The 19,945-nt window shown below is 38.4% G+C and overlaps 3 protein-coding genes across 5 annotated transcripts in view; 1 reads left to right on the forward strand and 2 right to left on the reverse strand.

Annotated features, from left to right (window-relative positions):
• LOC134817721 (radial spoke head 1 homolog) overlaps positions 1–16,376 on the forward strand; it is a 41,755-nt gene extending 25,379 nt beyond the window's left edge. Inside the window, exons 2-5 of the mRNA XM_063826965.1 lie at positions 7,227–7,322; positions 7,754–7,869; positions 15,222–15,391; positions 15,589–16,376. Of these exons, the coding sequence (XP_063683035.1) occupies positions 7,237–7,322; positions 7,754–7,869; positions 15,222–15,391; positions 15,589–15,882 (666 nt within the window). The 5' untranslated portion in view covers positions 7,227–7,236 and the 3' untranslated portion in view covers positions 15,883–16,376. The remainder of the gene's footprint in view (positions 1–7,226; positions 7,323–7,753; positions 7,870–15,221; positions 15,392–15,588) is intronic.
• The window catches only part of LOC134817710 (exportin-1-like), a 91,412-nt gene that overhangs the window by 66,817 nt on the left and 4,650 nt on the right, over positions 1–19,945 (reverse strand). The window lies entirely within an intron of this gene.
• Positions 10,006–14,487, reverse strand: LOC134817720 (uncharacterized). Of its 3 annotated transcripts, XM_063826963.1 has the most exons (12): positions 14,198–14,487; positions 13,860–13,961; positions 13,557–13,636; positions 13,227–13,402; positions 13,006–13,121; positions 12,748–12,822; positions 12,522–12,596; positions 12,206–12,356; positions 10,835–11,312; positions 10,606–10,715; positions 10,308–10,467; positions 10,006–10,172 (listed from the first exon to the last, which is right to left on the reverse strand). In XM_063826963.1, the coding sequence occupies exons 2-8, from the start codon at positions 13,952–13,954 to the stop codon at positions 12,251–12,253; spliced, it is 723 nt and encodes a 240-aa protein (XP_063683033.1). In that variant the 5' UTR covers positions 13,955–13,961; positions 14,198–14,487; the 3' UTR covers positions 10,006–10,172; positions 10,308–10,467; positions 10,606–10,715; positions 10,835–11,312; positions 12,206–12,250. The 3 variants fall into 3 exon arrangements, with proteins under 3 accessions (XP_063683033.1, XP_063683034.1, XP_063683032.1); XM_063826964.1 differs by having other exon boundaries at positions 10,835–12,356; positions 12,748–12,819; XM_063826962.1 differs by having other exon boundaries at positions 10,835–12,356.

Here is a 19,945-nt window from a genome sequence, read left to right on the forward strand (position 1 = left end):
CTTTTGGAGCAAAATTAGCTGTAAAAGTCGCGTAATTTGACCAAATTCGTTGATTTTTGTCGTATTGTTCGGATATATCTTCGGTTCCTTGAATGAGATCATTCTTAAAATTGGCGACGACCTTCCGATAGGGCTTTCACAACTGTCCGAAAAATTTGGTGGATGTCAGATTTGATATAGTGATCAAAATGAGGCAAAATACGCTGCTTTTACATTTTAGCTGTAACATAATGTCTGATCGTTGAATATGCTTTAAATCATCGGACACTTTCCTTGTTAGTCTATGAGTAAGCTTACCAATTTTTGTTGCAATCGGAGGTTGGGAAGGATACTCAATATCTATTTGTTTGAAGAAAATTGTGCTGGCCGAAATTAGCGCTAAAAACCACCCTACGGTCGGCACGCGCGACTCACTGTCGATGGCGCACTACCTAATATATGTAATTCAATTATGCATAATGAATTTCAAAATGCAGCGATTTCATTGGACGAGAGCAACTGTATCATGAGCTTAAATTTAATTGCTTTTGGCGACGTTTTACTACAAATGGCAGCGTTTGATCGGAAACCTAGTTCCAGCCCCCTGTGAAGCACATGTTGCTCTATCCAGAGCCCTTGCGCTTGCAGTAGCGCGCACCCGCCTCACGGCGGTAAAACTTGACTTGTGAAACAAGCGCGCCCGCAGTGGCGCGAAAGCACATGGTTAGGTGAAAAGCACATGCAACATGGTTGATGGTCAATGGTTAGGATTACACAGGATTACACAGGATTTACACAGGATTACACAGGATTAAAATTAAATTATAGATCCATTATCATGGACCGTCATAATTGTTTACAGAAGTTAATGAAAACAATCATCTTTGCTTGAAGTCAGAGGCCAGGGTTATCCTTGAGTCTTAATTATGACTAATTCGCGAGGTTCTCACCAAATTGATAGTAAAATTGTTTAAGTTTCGTGCATTTGAATTACGCTGACGCGTATCTTCGGTGAAGCTATTTCGCTCTTCGGAGCAGCGAAGGAAAAAAGTGCACACACAGTTGACAGCATAGGAGAGCCTTTCTTGAAATTGAGTATACTGTGGGGTGTTTGGTTGAATATCAAGTGAGCGGTGGCAGTGAATATGGAGGCTTTGGTGATTTTGAGGAATTACAGTTGAGTAAGGAGACAAAATTTCCATGAGATGATCTTTGAGATTTGTTTCATTGATATTGCTGGAGTCGGTGATTTCATTGCTTATTTCAATGATTGGCATTTGAGAAAGATTTTTGACTAATTTCGACCTCTGTTTTGAATACAAGTCACATATGTAAAGAACATGCGACTCGTCTTCGATGGTCTCAACGCCCATACTTGATTGGCACCAACCACATAGTCTTTGCTCACGGGGTGTGTTGGAGTATCTGCCTCTTTCAATATGGAGATCATGTGCGCTGATTCTAAGTTTTGTGGTACTGTAACGACGAGAAAAGCCTTTGCATAAGTATAAGTAGGGCTCTCGGTTAGGTGAACCGTTCGGCGGTCGCACGCTACTGCAAGCGAGAGGACTCTGGTTAGAGAAAAACAGGGGGTCTCGACTTAACGGGTGATCGAGCGTGCTAAATCACTCTACAGTCGATCTTCGAGATTGTTCTAAAAGGGCCCCCGACGGTTGTAACCAACTTCAATCGATGTATTTTCGGACGCTGATTCCGAATCACCCCCCATGACATAAGGTTAAAATGCTCCCCTGACGAGATATTGGCGAAAAACTGTCTCGATCACGTGATATGACCGTATAAGGAATTTAGTCTAATTTCGCGTTAGGGTTAGGGTTTCAGTATATGTTTTTGTTAAGGATTAGGTTAGGGTTAGGGTTGGGATCAGATTAGAGGGTTAGGGTTTCGAAAAGTCGTTCAGAACCAGCTAGAGAACGGGTTGAAAAAGTCACGTGACAGTCGAGTGTAGAGTGATTAATCATCATCCACGGGTGATACTCGTAATATATTTGTTTCAACTCGGCGCGCGCGTCCTTGTTATAAACCTACAAGTCACGACGTGATACAACTTTATTTTTATCTTTGTCTATTACAAGTTATGGACTGACCCAGCGCGCACAACTTCGTAGCACTTGCCTCGGGTCAATATTTCGAGAAGAAAGCGGCGCGCGCTACTGAGAGGAAATTTAGACGAGTACCATTTTTCATATCAAAAGCAATAAACTAACCAGCTAGATAAATTTTAATCATTTTTGATCTGTAATTAAAGTCATGACCCAGGGAATTTTGAATTATACCCAAGAAACCTTACTGGTAGGGGCATAACTTCGAAAATAAAAGAGATAGAAACGTCTGGTTTTCAACAAAATGTTGGCCTTGTAAAAATAACGTTTCCACCCCCAGGGGGGAATCAAGACAAATTTTGAATTATCGCAAAACGTCTTATTTTGGGCCTTTTAAAAGTGCGCAGTTTTAACTGTGCGGATTCTTGTTCGATCTGATTGGCTAAATCGTATTACGTGGTACGTGGTCCAATTTTACTGGGCGGCGCTCAGCCTGTAATTCCGCCGAATCTTTATTTTAATAATAGCCTGGGGTCCCAATTTAATTTGTTGGCTCTAAATTAATATCTAAATCTGATATTTTAACTATACCACCACTTTTTATTCCTCGTTCTCCTACAGGGTAGACCAGAAGTAACTGCCCACACGCAACCCTTTAATGACTCACGTAATTCTTCTTAGAAACAAAAAATATTAGGCTAGAAGATTGCTCCTCGAACGAAATATTGAAAATCATAAGCGAGTTCGAAAAGGTAAAGCCAGTGATATTTATAAGTGTAGTAAAAAAAAAGATGGTTCCTCTAGTCAACCGTAGGAGAAGAGAAAGCTTAACAACAAATTAGGTGGCTGCATTTTGTTTTGATTTTATTAGGTCCTAGTATTTATTCCTATTGTCTTAAAGTTTAAAGAGAACTCTCCTTAAATTATTTTAATGCAGTCACTCAGGAAAGTTTATATCAGGAGTCAGGACACTTCAACAAAGACACATACTCTGCCCACAATAAGGGGCCATAATTGTTTCAATTATGTAACTGTATAGAATTATTATTATTATTAAACATACTTTACAAAAGGTAAATTTGACAAGTACACTACAATGTACAGTAGATTTACCTGGGGACCCGAGGCTATAATGTTCGTAAACATATAGTATAGAGATTAGGTAGAAATAAACAAATAGAGATTAGGCGGAATGACACGCTGAGCGCCGCCCAGTAACAGTAGACATACTGAGCTTGAAAAGATCATTGATCTTCATTTAACCCTCAATCATGTTTTCTGATCATTTGTCTTAGTCGACCAAGGAGACATTACTCGCATAGGTCTTATGCAATGGATTCTTAGCTGGGTGACTCTGGGATTCGAACCCTGGACCTTCTGGGCAGAAGGTGGAAGCTCTAACTGCCAATTCTTAATAGGTGCCCTGTAAAACCATACATTATGATTTATGCCAAATTGTGGTGTCGCTCACATTATTAGTGATACTCAATAAATAACTCAATAAATTTATCTGAAATATTCAATGACCTACCCGACCTACCCGACCTACCCGACCTACCTAGTACCTTAAGAACGACAATTTTAGTCTACCATAAAATTTGACTAAAATTGTTGTAAACAAAATTTATTGCTAATTTTTCGGAGATTAATTTAAAATCAGACCAAAATTTCAGTAGAGCATATATGACATGAATATTATTGAGCTTACTTTGTTTATAATTAATATATGATATAATGACATCACCGTTCCTACTGCTGAACTGCTTTGACAATTACACGTGTAATTCGCTGCTTTTATGCTTCACATTATCTTTCTTCCTTTTATTTTCCCATAAGGCAATATCTGCATGGAGTTTAACTCATTGAAGTAATTAAGTGAAACGACCCCTTCTAGAATTTAGTCTTTAAAACCACTGCTTATGGAAAAATCAAATAAATGGAATGGAAAACGGTCTCGAAAAGTCGAAAAATGTGACTAAAATTGCTGTAGACTAAAATATTTGTGAAATTTGTCACTTAAATTATGGTAACCAAAATTGTTGTAACCAAATTTATTAGCCTTAAGGTATTGTATTACCCTGCAGTTCCACGGCTCAGTTTTGCAACCAGATTTGCTCAAATTTTTTCTCACATTTTTGCGACCGGAAATGAAATTCAAAAATATTTCTCCGCACGGAGAAATATTTTTGATATGACCCAAAACTCCGTGAAAGCAGTTTTAACCTGGGCGCTAATTTCATTATAATGCGCCCACGTGCGCTCGCAAATCTGCGTGCAAATACCAACCGCATGGGAACGTACATTGTAAACAAAACTGCCTTCGCGGAGTTTTGCCTTTCAAAACTCTTTTCGCGGAGTTTTGTGTCAAATCTGGTCGCAAAACTGGGCTGTGGAACTGGGCTGTTAGGCCAAAACGTTGAATTTTTCTTCATCTCTTTGTAAACGGCAAACACGATCCTTAGACCAATTCCATCCAATTGGTTTAGCCAGAAATAAATTTCAAAAGTAAAAAATAAATATTTAAAGACCATGCTGTAAATGCAAATGTAAGCACCCTACCCACACTTTTTTCCATAAACCTTTTTAAATCGGCTACAAAACGCATGCTCTTGAACCTGCAGAGTGAAAATGACGATGACACGTGGCCCAGTTTCTTATTACATAATATTCCAGGTCTAAGAAGGTCACAACGTGTCTGAAAGTTACTGGACACAACGGTCATTATATCAGTTTAGTGAATTAGTTAATTAGTTAATTAGTAAATCAGTTATTAGTCATATGGTTATTATTAAGTACTATATATTATATGATATTAAAAAAATAAACTATGAATATACATTTGCACACAAAAAAACCAGAACAAACTGATCACAGACTAGCGGCAACTAATATTAATGGATAAGCCACACATCCTAAATTCCAGGTCCATATTTACACTGCCACATTCCCCACTATCACTATTTTCCTATCAGCACAAACCGTAATTAATTGATTTCAACAATCACAAACACTACATATCCAAACTAATGACATGGCATAGCAATATCTACGATATCCTAAATCAGTCCCTAACAAACTTAGCGCGAGTCTGAAAGGCTGTTGGAAGCACAGAGTGCTCCATATTTTGTTTTATCAATAAACCTTTTTTTTTTCATTTTCATTTTTTTTTTTTTTTTTAATAAATTTATTAACTGCGTGCAAATTTGTGTTTCAGATTTGATCTATTTATGATATATATTTATGATTATGTAATAAAGTTATTAATATTATATTCGTAAACATTGGCTGGCTTACAAACCAGTCCCCAAACAAACAAACAAACATGCATTGCAATTGCAGAAGCAGAGTACACAGCAAAGCTCAGGTAACAGAAACGATCCATTATTATCAAAATTATTTAAATTTTCACTGTCGTGTTCCTAAGTAAATATCGATGTAAGTGTAATACCAAGATTAAGGTTGAATGGGATGAACCCAACATGAGCTTCAATAACAGGTTTCCCCTGACACCTCAAATGACTGTGAGAACACTCCAAAGTAGTATAGAGCAAAGCGAAGTCTTGTTCTTATAAAGCCCATCACATGAGCATATTGCTCCCCTCTTTTTTCCGACTGCAATATATTGGCTGCTACCTGCTTTATGACCTTGGTGCAGCTTAGTCCTGAGCCCAGTGGTGTAATGTTTCATGTTGGCTCCCCCTGTGCCCTTAGTACCACCTCAGTAAATGTCCAACGTCAGTAAATGTCAGTTATTTGAGAAAGAGCCAAAACTGACATTGAAATCTATGTCAGTTAATGACATCTATATATGACATTAACTGACATTAACTGTCACTAACTGACATTTATCTACCCCGTGCATCCCCTAGTTTCCCTTTCAGAAACAGGAAGGTTAAATTGAACTAATTAGGTGATTTCATTTAAAAAATAATGTGTTACCATCGCAAAACGCTTAGTTTCAAAAAGAAAGTGTGTTCAAAGATAGTGCGCTCAAATGCTGACTGTAGTTCATGAGCGGGTATGTCGAGTCTAGATCCATCTGTTGTATTGGTTCTAGCACGCCAGAAATATATTAAATCATAATACTAAAAGCCATTATTGTCTAATCCATACTTACTGAAACTTTTGTGGTGTCTAATGTGAGAGGAGTCCCGGATTTGCCAACTATGGGGGCAGCCCCCCGAAAAGTTTTTTGAAATTTACCCCTCAAAACCTTGTCTGAAAGTGTCCAAATTGACTTGCAGAGGGCAATAAAATACAATACAATAGCAGATAAAATTAAAACAATTAGCACAATCATACAGAAATTAATTCCCATGATTCACTTCAGAACAACTCAGCGCTTTGTCTAAGTAAACATGTCGATGATAGTGTTAATGTCCATTGCCTTTGTGAGCTTCTTTTCATGGCTCAGAAGGGTCAAAAAACTGGTTCTCTCATCAGATAGTCTGCTTTTTTGGAGTTTTCACCCTATTCATCGAAATGTATGTGTTCAATTGGCAGTGCTACGTTCACACTGGATTAATATCTTTAGAAGTCAATGATTTAGAGTCGAATAATTCCAGATTCAAATCAATTTTTAAAATCAATCAACTAGAAATTAAAATATATCCCACACAAACTTCCTTTTGAAATGATTTCCCCAATTTTGGTTTTCAACCGGGGAGGGGGGGGGGGGGGGGGGTGCACCCCTGCAGTGGAGCCATGGCATACCTGCTGAAAACTAACTCTAAACTATCCACTCTGATAATCGTAATCTATAATTTTCTTTCATTATTAGATACAAATGTTTATCTGTTTATCTTTGTAAACCGAATTTACACAGGATGTTCACATCACTTATTGCTTGTCAGTTAGTTTTATATTAGAACACATCATCTCGGACTGCATGCATGTCGATCATGTTTATTAACTAGTAGTTGCAGAATACAGATTAACTGTTTTCACTCGACGACTTTGCCTTGCATGCAACTGTGCAACAGATATAGTAACTTGTATAACATAGCTTTACATAGGTAACATCTCTACTAGTAAACGAAACATAACTTTAAGCACTGTTTAGTTGTTTAGTCTATTTGATTATTTCTACTGTTTTACAGATTACAGTACAGTTACTAGTAGCAGTTATTAAATTGTTATTGTTATTTATAACAACTTCTGCTTGACTTGATTTATTGTGTTTGTAGTAGCCAAAATGTCTGACGATGGAAGCGAAGAATTTCCCGAAGAGGGAACCAACTTAGGAACATACGAGGGAGATAGAAATGAGGCCGATGAGAGGTGAGTTTATAATAATAGAATAATAGATCGGGGAGCAAACTTGCCACATAAGGGCTGTGGTCAGCCGTCAGGGTGACCACTAAATGAGTATTGAAGCCCTATTGAAGCCCTTGTAATTTAGTATGTGGAATGAAACATTGTATGGTTTTTCCACAATTGTTGGTGAAATGTTTCGTTTTTAAAATTTAGCCGATAATCCTGTGGACTGTGGAGTGAGAATTTGTCCACTATGTCACGTTGTGGTAGAGAGAGAGAGAGAGGGGGGGGGGGGGGGGGGAACCAATTTGACGGTTTTTCTCATTTTCAAGACCATCTCAGGATTTCTAGACCAAATCTTAGCCCTTTGCTTTAACGATTTCTACATTTTTGTTGTCATCATACTTCTCATTAAGGACAGTGTGATTATGTTTTCACCTAAAATCGTTCGGCAGACACGGACGAGGAAAGGCCGTACTACCAAATGGAGACACATATGAGGGAGAATACCAGCATGGCATGAGGCACGGCAAGGGAACATATCGATTTAAAAATGGTGCTCGTTATATCGGTAAGTCTGATTGGTTGTATATCTGAAGACTTCAATTAATTCAGAGTTAAGATCGTTAATAAACTTCGAAAAAGTCCCGAAATTTCGTTTAGGCATACCGGGTAATGAAGGCAATCGATGGTAATGTCATGATTGGTTACGAATAATATTAAACTTTTTACCACTTTTTCTATGACTCCGACGGCCGAACACTGTTTTTAAAGCTTGCGGTCGGCGGTCGCCACTCGCACTAAGTTTCATAAATATCGACATTTGAACTATTGGTCCAAGACAAAATATAGTCTAAACTTGACATCTAAGAAACCTTAACTCAGCGAGGAAAATGTTTTCTAGCTACTTTATTAATGTTTATGAAAGAAAAGACAGTGTTAGTGATTAGTGAGCTTTGAATCCGTTTGGCGTTGCCATGCCCGTCGACAAATCTTGTAACACTGTTGGTTGCTATGAAAACTGATGAAATTCTTCAAAATGTGTATGGAAAGTTGACGCGCAATCTGCGCGGCTTTGCGCGCTAAAACTAACTCACAGTGGAAAATGTTGGCCATTTCGCAGATTTTATTTTTGCAGCGATAATCGCACTCCCTCGCGATTATCGCGCGATAATCGACTCCTTGTGCGATTATCGCCTCATTTTGCGATTATCGCGCGGTTATCGCCTCATTTTGCGATTATCGCCCCCCCTTGTGCGATAATCGCCTCATTATGCGATTATCGTGCGATTGTCGCCTCAATTTGCGATTATCGCAGTATATAACGAGAACCTAGCTGCCACATCTACAGATCTACTGGAGCCATTTCAGATTTTCAGTGGTAACATAAGTTTATAATTAAAGTTAAAAGATTAACAGCAGTCGAATATTTAGAGTTGACAAATTGACAAAATGCTGCGTTGACAAAATGGCTACGTCAAATGATCAAATAGTTACTCTATATGATTCAATTGTAAGCCCACATAATTTAATTTTGGTCAACGTTGATTAGCGGGTTTTCATCTTTAAGTTAATATATGATTCATCTCATGTTCGTTGACTAATTTACCTATTTCTAGCTAGAATCCAGAATTCTTCCAAAATATCGAGAGCTCAGATTAGACTGAGAGGGGACTTTTTGTTGTGACTTCCCTAGTCACCGCTTATTGTGCGGCCGGGCGCGTCATGCCCGAACCTCGACAGCCATCATCCCGAACCGTTTATATTATCTGACAGCCGCTTTCAAATGTGTTTAACTTAACGATTAGATTTATATTTTTAGAATACTTTTCCGTTAGGCTTATAGCATGTGATCACCTCTAGGGCTCAGGTTACCATTTTGACAGTTAATTCAATGCTCATAGTATGTCCTGGCCTTATCGTTTAACTTAGATCTGATTGCTTGTGACGAGATGATGTATTTCGTTTGTCTCTATCCATCCCGGTTACGAGGCCTATCGAGCTGGAACTGTTACTTAAGGGTGCCCCAGTGAGGCACACTTTATATATATAATAATGATAACATATACACTAATTTGATCCATCGGATATTAATATTCACGTCTAAGTATTACTGCTATGAGTATGACATAGTGTATTCCTGCTCGCATCAGAGTTATTTCCGATGTCATCCCAATTCAGTTATCTAAGGTCTAATTTTTACCGGAGAAATTGTCAGCTCAATCGTTATCTTCGATTCAAGTGATTCCTTGCGCTCAAAATTGTCCCGCACTCGTCAAATTACATCCTCTGAGAATTATGGCGAAGTGGACAAAATTGAATCACCCTCGCGCGGCGACAAAAACTTGCGTGATGCGCGGTTTCAGTCGCAGTCACTACTATAACGAAAAAATTTTAATGGCAAAACATAAGCGGCGTTTTACATAATATGTGGCGAATATCATTATTGATCAAGTAGAAAATATGAACAGAGGGTGAAGCATCACCAAATTAACAATCTTTCAATTTTAGGCATATAGCAGATTGTCCCAAACACTAAATCCATCATGATTGACCCATTTCAGTCACACAGCTTGGATTTCACTTTCAACAGGTATTTCCGTGTTGCTAGCTCGCACTTTTTCACAACTCGGTCTTCGTCATTACGAACATAAGCTCAAGTTGAAGTCTAGATTTCATGAAGAAATACCTTAAATATGACCTCCATGTTCCTGCGATGGTCCGGAGCTTCGGTGTACACCAGCATTGGGTGGGCATACGAGCTGTTACACGAAGGCTGGTTTAGCACATTGACTGCCACTTTAGTGGAGCTCGTGTCTGCGTCTACAAACAGCTTAACATGTATAGTTTTGTCAGTTCCCACATCTAACTGGCCTGGAATATATAGAATTCAGCTGGCTGTTAATGAACTATGTGATAAAAACCGCTAAAAGAACTGCCCACCTTGACCTATTTAAATCAAATTAATTTTTTGTAAACAGCTCTATAATCTCTAGAAATTTGAAATACCGGTATTCTTCAAGGTTATAAGTGTTTTGGTTAGCAGTTCCTGTCCATCACAGTAGGCTACTGGGGTACGTCTTGCTAACAGCTCACCACTTTTAGTTTCATTTTTATCATGTGCTGCAGCTTTATGGGAAAGAGAAACCATTGCACTCATATAGTTCACCTTAAAACATGAATGATGTTAATTTTTGATGTACAATATATTCTATATTTCAAAATCTGGGTTGTGCTATGCTATATGCTAGTACGCCATGACACCAAAATGATATATAATTGGTTTTGAGTTCAACTGAGCACTCACGGTGTATAATTCTTCCATTGACTTGATTTCCTTCTCTGATTCCATTTTTATATCATATTTTTTTAGCAGTGGCCGCAGGTTGTTTCGTACATTGGCTGTCCCCGTGTTAGCTAAAAATTGAGTCAGCATTTAATTTATTGCGATGAAATCTATTGCACACTAAGAATTAACTTTTCCACCCGCTAAGTTGTAATGATAATGACAATTTGTATCGTTCTTAACAACTTACATTCAGCTTTGAACATAGCAACATGAAGAGCATCAATTCGTTTCTTACAGTCAACGCCAGCCAACGCCTGTACATACTCCCGCTGCTCTTTAGAGAGTGATGTTAACTCCGCAGTTCGGATCCGTTTGGTCACTGATTCGATATCAGAGTCATTAGATTTTGAACAGCTTGACTCAGCCTGCAAATATTCATGTTGATTGAACTAAATTGCCTGTAGGGATTCGTTCAGTTTCAGTATGGCTATGATGGCAAACTGCGGAAGTGATATACAGTTTAACTTATTACCGATAACGTTATTCAGGATACCTGGCTCTCTACTATATCCTTGAAGACATGAGTGTGCTTCCTTTTAACACTGTCAGCAGGAGTTTTTATTTCCTTGTGCGGCTTAATGATAGTGGTGATGAGGAGGGGTTTTCCCTGTGAACCCTTCACCTCAAAGGTTGCTCCCTCTTCAAAGCACTTATCTAGTAACGACCTGCAGGATTACACGGATGATCACCTTCAGATGTTTAATATTCACAAGTTCAGCTCTTAAATATCCTTTTAAAGTGCTACACTCAACCCACTCTGATCCTACTCAAGTTACGACTGATGATGTTTTATAGTCAAAGATGCAGACAGCCTGTGTCTTATTAGTAAATTACCTCAGCACGTGGTGAAAAAGTTTGTCTCCCGGATCGGTATGTTTGATAAAATCAGCCAACAGTGTTTTCTTCATGTGACCGAATGAGAGCAGATGTTCCTTTACCGTACGGTCGGACAATTCATTCTCTTGTTGACAGAGAACACACGGGCAAAGCATTTTGTTACTATAATGTCCGTGAAGGTTAAGTTCTTGAGGCTAAACTTTACTTGAAAACATTTCAAATGTTGGGATGTGATAATTGATGAAATATCGAGAGAGGGGGAAGGGTGAAAAGAAAGCGAGCAAAAAGAATTAAAGAATTATTAGTATAAATCAAGAGGCTTTCATATGAACATATTGGCACGGGTGTAGAGTTGAGCCTGTACGGAACCTAGTAGTTTCAGATCCTTGTTTAACTTGCCGTACAGCAAGGTCATTCACTACTTTAGCCCTGGCGAGGCACATAGCTCACTCTACAACTCCGTGTCAAATGTTTCATATATACCAGCCAAGTTCACAAGATATATCCTTGTGTTTGAGAAGAGCTCGTTAGAACTGCTTCTTTTCCCTTCAGTATCCCACAGTCTATCAAAATTAGTGTCACAAAATTGGTATCATAAAATTAGTTAATAAATTAGTATCACAAATAGAGTTAATGAATTAGTGTCACAAAAAAAAGTTAGTATCACGGAACAAACATCACATAATTTTTCAAAAATTAATAATAAATTCAGTGTATTTACAAGTTTTATAGTTAAACTGAACCTCCCCAACGCTGTCGGAAAATCTCAGTCGCAGTGAGCTTCTTTTGAGAGGCCTTTTTTTTTCCTCTCAGCAGCCATGCGGACTCTGGCTTCTATGACAGATTCGGGCCCCCAGTTGTCCGCACTGATACTGAAATTAGAATGAGTGAGGCAGGGACAGGGAGGGAGGGCCAGGGAGGGAGGGCCAGGGAGGGAGAGCCAGGGAGGGAGGGCCAGGGAGGGAGAGCCAGGGAGGGAGAGCCAGGGAGGGAGGGCCAGGGAGGGAGAGCCAGGAGGGGGGTTCACTGCCTAATACCTGGATGCTGCTGAATTAATCCGTGATCGTGGTTGCACAGCACAGACTGGTGTACCGTGACTGGAACGGGACGGTCTGAAATAAATATGGTGTTAAGATTTCATCACAAATGATATAACGCATCGCCAATCTTCATAAGAGTCCTTTCTTATCAATAAAATAACTAGTTGACTTACCAAAACACCACATACATTAACTCATTTACTTTTATGGCTTAAAAATTTACCCTGGCCCATTTGAACTGACGGAGGGAGTTCGCGAGCGAGAGCGGATGGGGTCAGGGGTTCTGATCAGGATACTGCTGCAATATTTAGATGTGTTATATATCAGTTTTAAATTTGACTAAATATTGTTAGCCTGGGTACAAACATATTACATAACCCTGGCAATAACATTACAATGGAATTAAACTGCATACTAAATGACGATTTTCAACCATTTCAAAAACATTGGACACCGGGTCATATTTATTCTGCTATGCTACCTGACGGGTGCTGGGGTCGGAGAGGGTGCTTGGTGGAGGAGGAGATTGGTCCTCATCTCCGCAATTTCCGCCGCCTTTTCGTCCAGGACATGCCGCATGGCATTGGTCACACAATCCTGAATATCACTATTTTAACAGCTTTGTTTCAACAGGGATTCAGTGGATCTCATATCATGACAGATGAAATTTGATTGTTCATATGTGATACAGGTGCAGCTTACCTTGCAGTGCAATGCGTGCAGTGGATCTGTCTGGGTACCAGCAGCAGTAACTGGGGGATGATCCGATGCTGCTCTCTGCTTCACTGCTGCCCCCTTCCTCTTGCATTTCTTGTCAACAGCATATTTCTTATATCGTAGCTGGACCTCCCTCACCCAATCAGAGTGTACGCCACTTTCTGAAATGTATTCATCTCCTTAATGATTAAAGAACGATTTTTACAAAAGATATATCGATCAGAGTTGTCATTTTTTAAGCCATGATGTTTTGCGAGAACTTCTCTAGTTCCTAATAAGAAGTGAGGCAATGGCAAGTGATAAAAACTTATTTACCCTCGATATGGCAGAAACGTGCCACAGCTCGTTTTATTTCGGGAACCGCTTCGAGAGTAGGGAACCTGGCTCTCATGTGCCTGAAGAGTAAAATTTGGGGGGGGGGGGGGGCCAACCATATTAAAGTATATTAAAGTATATCCCCGGGTCAAAATCGGAAAAAATCCTACATTTTAATATACTTTAATATACCTACAATTAGAAGATTTATATAATTTCACTTACAACTCGTGCAGATTGCAGGTCGAGTCAGCAAAAATGTAGGTAAGAGGAAACAAACAAGTTCGATGTATAATAACTTACAACCAACATCTCCTGCGGAAGCCATCGGAACCAAGTGGTCTTAACTGTCGTGTTACAGTTAACCCTGCGAACATTTCTGTCCTGCTTCCACTCATGTTCTCACTAATGTGATAATCGATATGAACGTGCTTAATTTCGTTCTTTATAACAACAAATGCAATCATTTAATTCGATCGAGCTGTCAAGCAGATTACGGTATTAGGTGAATAGTGTGGCCATTGGTAACGACAATAGACAAGTCACTTGGTGACATGATACCGATTACCGCACGTGTGTAAGTTGTAACATCTTATACACTCTTACAGAGATATATCTATATTCGATCCAAGCACTCTCACTTTTGAAAACTGAAGTCGAAGAAAATATTCTGATCCAGGTCACACTAAGAGGTACAAATCATAACAAGTAAAGTTGGCTGGTAACTAAGCGCTAAGTGAGCGCCCTAGTAGCGCTCGATTCATAATTTGATTTTCGTATAGTTCAAATCCAACAAAAGTGCGCGGCTCACCGCGCGTGTCAAACTTGAAATGCAGTAATGAACTCCGTGTACTATTTGAATATAATATTGATATAATTGCCATCGGCAGACAGAATGAACAATATGTATTGATTCAGATTCTTATTCATGTATAAGATTTATTTCCATAACGGAATTATGAGATAATTTTCGAATTACAAATTGAATAGAAGTTTATGTTTATGGTTTCGGGTTTGTCGTAGGGGCCCAGGGGTCATTCGTAAATAGCGTTTGCGTCCGTTAAACAGGGGGAAGAGGAATGAAATTGGAAATATGAAATGTTGATGCTTGTGTTTACTTTCGCCTTTGAAGGTTATAGTTTGATTGTAAAATGTAATTGTGAGGCCAGGGTCAAACTCAAAATGAAAATGCAGGATCCGCTGCGCGCGGCGTCAGGCACAAGGTTTAATATATATATCAAATATAATATTTTTTATTGCTGTTCAACCATAATTTTGATTCAGTGCAGTGTTGAATGTTGATGCAGTATATGACTCACAGTATGTCAAAATTAACTCATCATTTCACTATTGCATTATCATCGCAGATTTTAGCGATTATCACTATTTAATGGCGATTATCGTGCATTTAGCGATAATCGCCAATGTTAGGCGATAATCGTGCGCAATAATCGCATGTTAGGCGATAAACACGCGATAATCGCATATTGGGCGATAAACACGCGATAATTGCATTATCGCTTTTATGCAAGAATAAAATCCAGATATTTTCCACTGTGAACTTGTGACCGACGCGAAATTGCTAAATCGACGTTCTTCTTCGGCTTTGTGTATAAACGATGTCAGAGTTATCTCTTTATCTTATCATTTTTTTATTTTTACCAGGAGATTACGCGAAAAACAAGAAACAAGGCCTCGGTGAGTTTATTTACCCCGATGGTTCTAAGTACGAGGGAAACTGGCAAGATGACCTGAGAAACGGTCACGGAAAGTACACTTACGTCAACGGTGATACATATGAGGGAGAATGGAACAATCACGTCAGACATGGACAGGTACATTTAACTGCATTTAGCGTTTTATATCTCATCAAGAATCTTTCACCCATGGAACTGGTTGTTGGTTGACGGTATTGTACGCCAACGATGACGATAATGTTAGAATTTAGATATGAAACATAATAATTATAACAATATTGACATTAAACCTATCAAGTTCTCCTTTAAAGCTATTTCAATGGAAACCTTGTCAGGGCAAGTACACGTACCAAGCCACTGCGTCACAATACATCGGAACGTGGAAGGACGGTAAGAGAGAGGGCGGTGGTGAATGGATACACAACAATCACAAATACGTGGGAGGATTCGCGAACGATCAGCCTCACGGGGAAGGAAAATACGTGTTCCAACACGTGGGATGTGAACAGAGAGGAGAGTACGTTACTCACGAGCTGCCCCAGAGTAATGAGGAGGAGGAGGAAGAACCCACAATTATAACTGTCGCTAAATGGAAGAGCAAAACGATCCATCCTCTTATCAGCGCTTAGATAAAAACAGGACTTACTTTCTCAGTCGACAGACCTTAACTCACCACATCTCAGCTCATTAATCTTTAATTTATTTCGTTCCCATCAGAAATATGAAATGTTGTCACAAAGTGTGTTGGGGGGGGGGGGGGGGGGGGACCCCACAGAGTGTACCTTGCCTGTGGGGGAGGGATTTTGTATCATCTCAGAATGCTGGAATTATTATCTATAATCTATGAGCCTAAATAGTGAACCATATTTTACTGGATATTGGGCCAGTTACAGTGAACGTTTTTTTTGTTAAGTGTGAGTTTTGATGTTTTTCATTTGTTCTCTTGGTCAGATAACGTCTTCAACCAACTGTTACGCCTCTACTTTCATTATGGCTTGTTTTCCGAATCTAATACTCATTTGATGTCAGGTAGCCAAAAGTCTTGTCTTTTCCGTCAATATTGATATAAATTGTTTGTAAATACATGTAAATACCGAAAAACTGCTAAAATTATGAAAATTAATATGGAATGGTTTTACTTGTCAAAATATTATTCGAAACAGTATCCGTGAGCGATTATTGATGATAATTTATGTTTGGATATTAAGAGAAACAAAGAAAATAAATGATGTAGTCGAGGAGAAATGAATGTAGAAAAGCTTGATAAGCCTTCAGTCTTAAAAAGGGGCAGTAGATGGTGAGTAAGATTATAGTGAAAGTAAACCTAGTAGTTTCTATGAGGGCGGTCCCTCGCATTACCCCATTGTGATAGTTCAAACCGCTGGAAACATTGGTAATCTTACATTTATTAATTAATTTTGATCCTCCAGTCAGTTGTTAGCACACTCACTATCTCGTTACTAGGTAACACTCATTATCTGGTTACTAGGTCTATACACTCACTATCTGGTTACTAGTTAACACTCACTATCTGGTTACTAGGTAACACTCACTATTTGGTTACTAGGTAACACTCTCTATCTGGTTACTAGGTAACACTCACTATCTGGTTACTAGGTCTATACACTCACTATCTGGTTACTAGTTAACACTCACTATCTGGTTACTAGTTGGCACTCACGTCTCACTATATGGTTACTAGGTAACACTCACTATCTGGTTACTAGGTAAAACTCACTATCTGGTTACTAGGTAAAACTCTCTATCTGGTTACTAGGTAAAACTCACTATCTGGTTACTAGGTAACACTCACCATCTGGTTACTAGGTAACACTCACTATCTGGTTACTAGGTAACACTCAATATTTGGTTACTAGGTAACACTCACTATCTGGTTACTAGGTAAAACTCACTATCTGGTTACTAGGTAAAACTCACTATCTGGTTACTAGGTAAAACTCAACATCTGGTTACTAGGTAAAGCTCAACATCTGGTTATTAGGTAACACTCACTATCTGGTTACTAGGTAACACTCAATATCTGGTTACTAGGTAACACTCACTATCTGGTTACTAGGTAACACTCAATATCTGGTTACTAGGTAACACTCACTATCTGGTTACTAGGTAAAACTCACTATCTGGTTACTAGGTAACACTCACCATCTGGTTACTAGGTAACACTCACTATCTGGTTACTAGGTAAAACTCACTATCTGGTTACTAGGTAAAACTCACTGTCTGGTTACTAGGTAAAACTCACTATCTGGTTACTAGGTAACTGGGTAACACTCACTATCTGGTTACTAGGTAACACTCAATATCTGGTTACTAGGTATTCTAATCGGGATAGTCCCAATTAACCGTCGCCAGGACGACCAACCGTATAATTTTCCTCGTGTATAATTTTATTTTGTATAATCTGTTTAGTGTTAACTACTTGTCATACGGATCATTTAATTCTACCGGTTTTCCTAATTATAGTTGAGTTGATTATTGGGTAAAAGGTGCCCCGTAATGAGTAATGACTTTGAGTTTGAGAGTAAATAACGAGTTATTTAGAAATGGCATATTAATCGATTCTACGGTCAAATATACATATTGTAAGGTCTGTTCAAAGTTCTTACTCCAAGCGTTTCGAGTGGAAATACCTTATCGTCCTCAACCGCTGAGACAAGGAATCGACGTTAAAACACAAAGAACTTTAAGTATAAAGGTATTGCGATATTTGTCAACAACCTGCGTCCTGCAGACTGCTGCACCTTCATGAAACTCCGTCGTATAAGAACTTAGATTTAAATGCGTTGCACAATGTACATAGACACCTATGATAACTATAAATATAATAAATGCAATCAATTTTGAGAGTTCTAATTAGCATAACTCGTTACCGTTTTTACTGATATGAAACATCATTATAGCACTCTGCAGAACCACTCTGCAGAATTCAAAGGATACTTCCTTAGAATTAAAGTCCCGCAAGGTTCAATTCTAGGTCCAATTCTGTTTATACTGTACACAAAGGAGCTTAATCATATTGCAAAGAGACATGGATTTAAAATCCACATGTACGCAGATGACACCCAACTTTACATTGAGTTTAAACCACTATTTCGAGATCTGTCAACAATCGAAAAGAGAATAACACATTGTTTTCAAGAAATTAAGAGCTGGATGACCCAAAATAAACTCAAATTAAACCAAAACAAAACAGAAGCTCTACAGACCAAGAACAGTTACTCTTCATGTCCAGTCAATTCAATACAACTTGACAATGCAGCTGCAACCCTGTGGATGCATCCCACACAGTAAAAAGTTTAGGTGTCCTCTTTGATCAATTCCTTACATTTGAAGATCAAGACTCAAAGCTTAATTATGACCTAAAAAGACAGCTCATTCACTGTTTGATCTTTTCAAAACTAGACTATTGCAATGGACTTCTCTATGGTTTACCTGATTTTCTCATAAAGAAACTCCAGAAAGTACAAAATTCCTGTGTACGATTCTTTTTTGGTAGAAAAGTTATTAAAAAAGTGGCAGTGTCACTCCATTCCTGAAAAAGGCCTATTTTCTTCCAATTAGACAGCGAATAGAGTATAAAATTGCTCTAACAATGTTTAAATGCGTCAACAACATAGCTCCAGAGTCCAGACTATATATCACCAAATGCATCGACATCAAGAGTCAACCTAGCTGTACGTGTGCTACGAACTGAACAAGACTATTTCCTCCTAAATGTTCCTCCTGTCTCAAATTATAGTAAAACTGAGAGAGGTTTTAGTTACTGAGGACCCTCCGTATGGAATAAGCTTCCTTATCAATTGAGAACTTTGACCGATATTGTCTTGTTTAAAAAGAGACTCATCTCTTTGAAAAAGTGTTCTTATAAGTTTCATATAATATCTTTCTCATACAAACCATACTTCATAAAATTCTAAGTTCTTATGTACATGTTCATGATTCGCTTTAGATGGCTTGAACTGAATCTTTGGATTTTGAGTTCTTTTTGGCTATAAAGCGAAATATAAATTTTTAGTTATTATTATTATTATTTTTTGGCTACGGTAGACGGTAGTATCTTTCTTCTTTAATCTGTTAAGCTGACGAAAATCATTTAAGGTTGTAAGATTTTAATTTTTCGAAACTCATGGTATTTAAATTATCCCGATATTGTGTTGATTGTTGAACCATTCACTATGCACTATTGCGTGTGTTCATTGATGTTAGTCCTAATGATCGATATAATAAAGGTTTGCTGGCAGTGGATCCCTTGAAATGAGTTCGAGGATATATCCAGTTTTATTTCAGTCCAACCATTCAAATTTTTTTACAAATACAAACTTTTTATTAAACTAATTAACTAGTCCTACGAGGTACTAAAAATATATAAATATAAGTCCCTGCTCGTACTATCCAACTTTTAGCTTTGCAAAATAAATTACCTAATATTACGGCTTACGTACTTGTTGGAGGTACACTACCTAACTACGTCATGTTGGCTATTTGTATTAGTATTCCTGATGTCGACCTACTGTCATGCAAATTTGGTACGAGTAAATGCCACCTCTAATGGAAATGCTGAAAATAATGCCATTTTGAGCTTTAAAGAACTAGAAGGTCGAAGCGTTCGCCAGGACTTAAGAAATTTGACACATAATCCCGAAATGCAGAACGTTCCGCCGGAGATGTTAA

This window comes from Bolinopsis microptera, chromosome 7, assembly GCF_026151205.1.
Source record: "Bolinopsis microptera isolate Bmic1 chromosome 7, MBARI_Bmic_1.0, whole genome shotgun sequence".
NCBI lineage: Eukaryota > Metazoa > Ctenophora > Tentaculata > Lobata > Bolinopsidae > Bolinopsis > Bolinopsis microptera.

Coding starts and splice junctions, on each gene's coding strand:
- LOC134817720 (XM_063826963.1), bottom strand. CDS start 13,954: ATGAGTGGAAGCAGGACAGAAATGTTCGCAGGGTTAACTGTAACACGA. Junction 13,637..13,859: donor TTCCGCAGGAGATGTTGGTT/GTAAGTTATTAT, acceptor TTTACTCTTCAG/GCACATGAGAGCCAGGTTCC. Junction 12,823..13,005: donor CCGACCCCAGCACCCGTCAG/GTAGCATAGCAG, acceptor TAAATATTGCAG/CAGTATCCTGATCAGAACCC.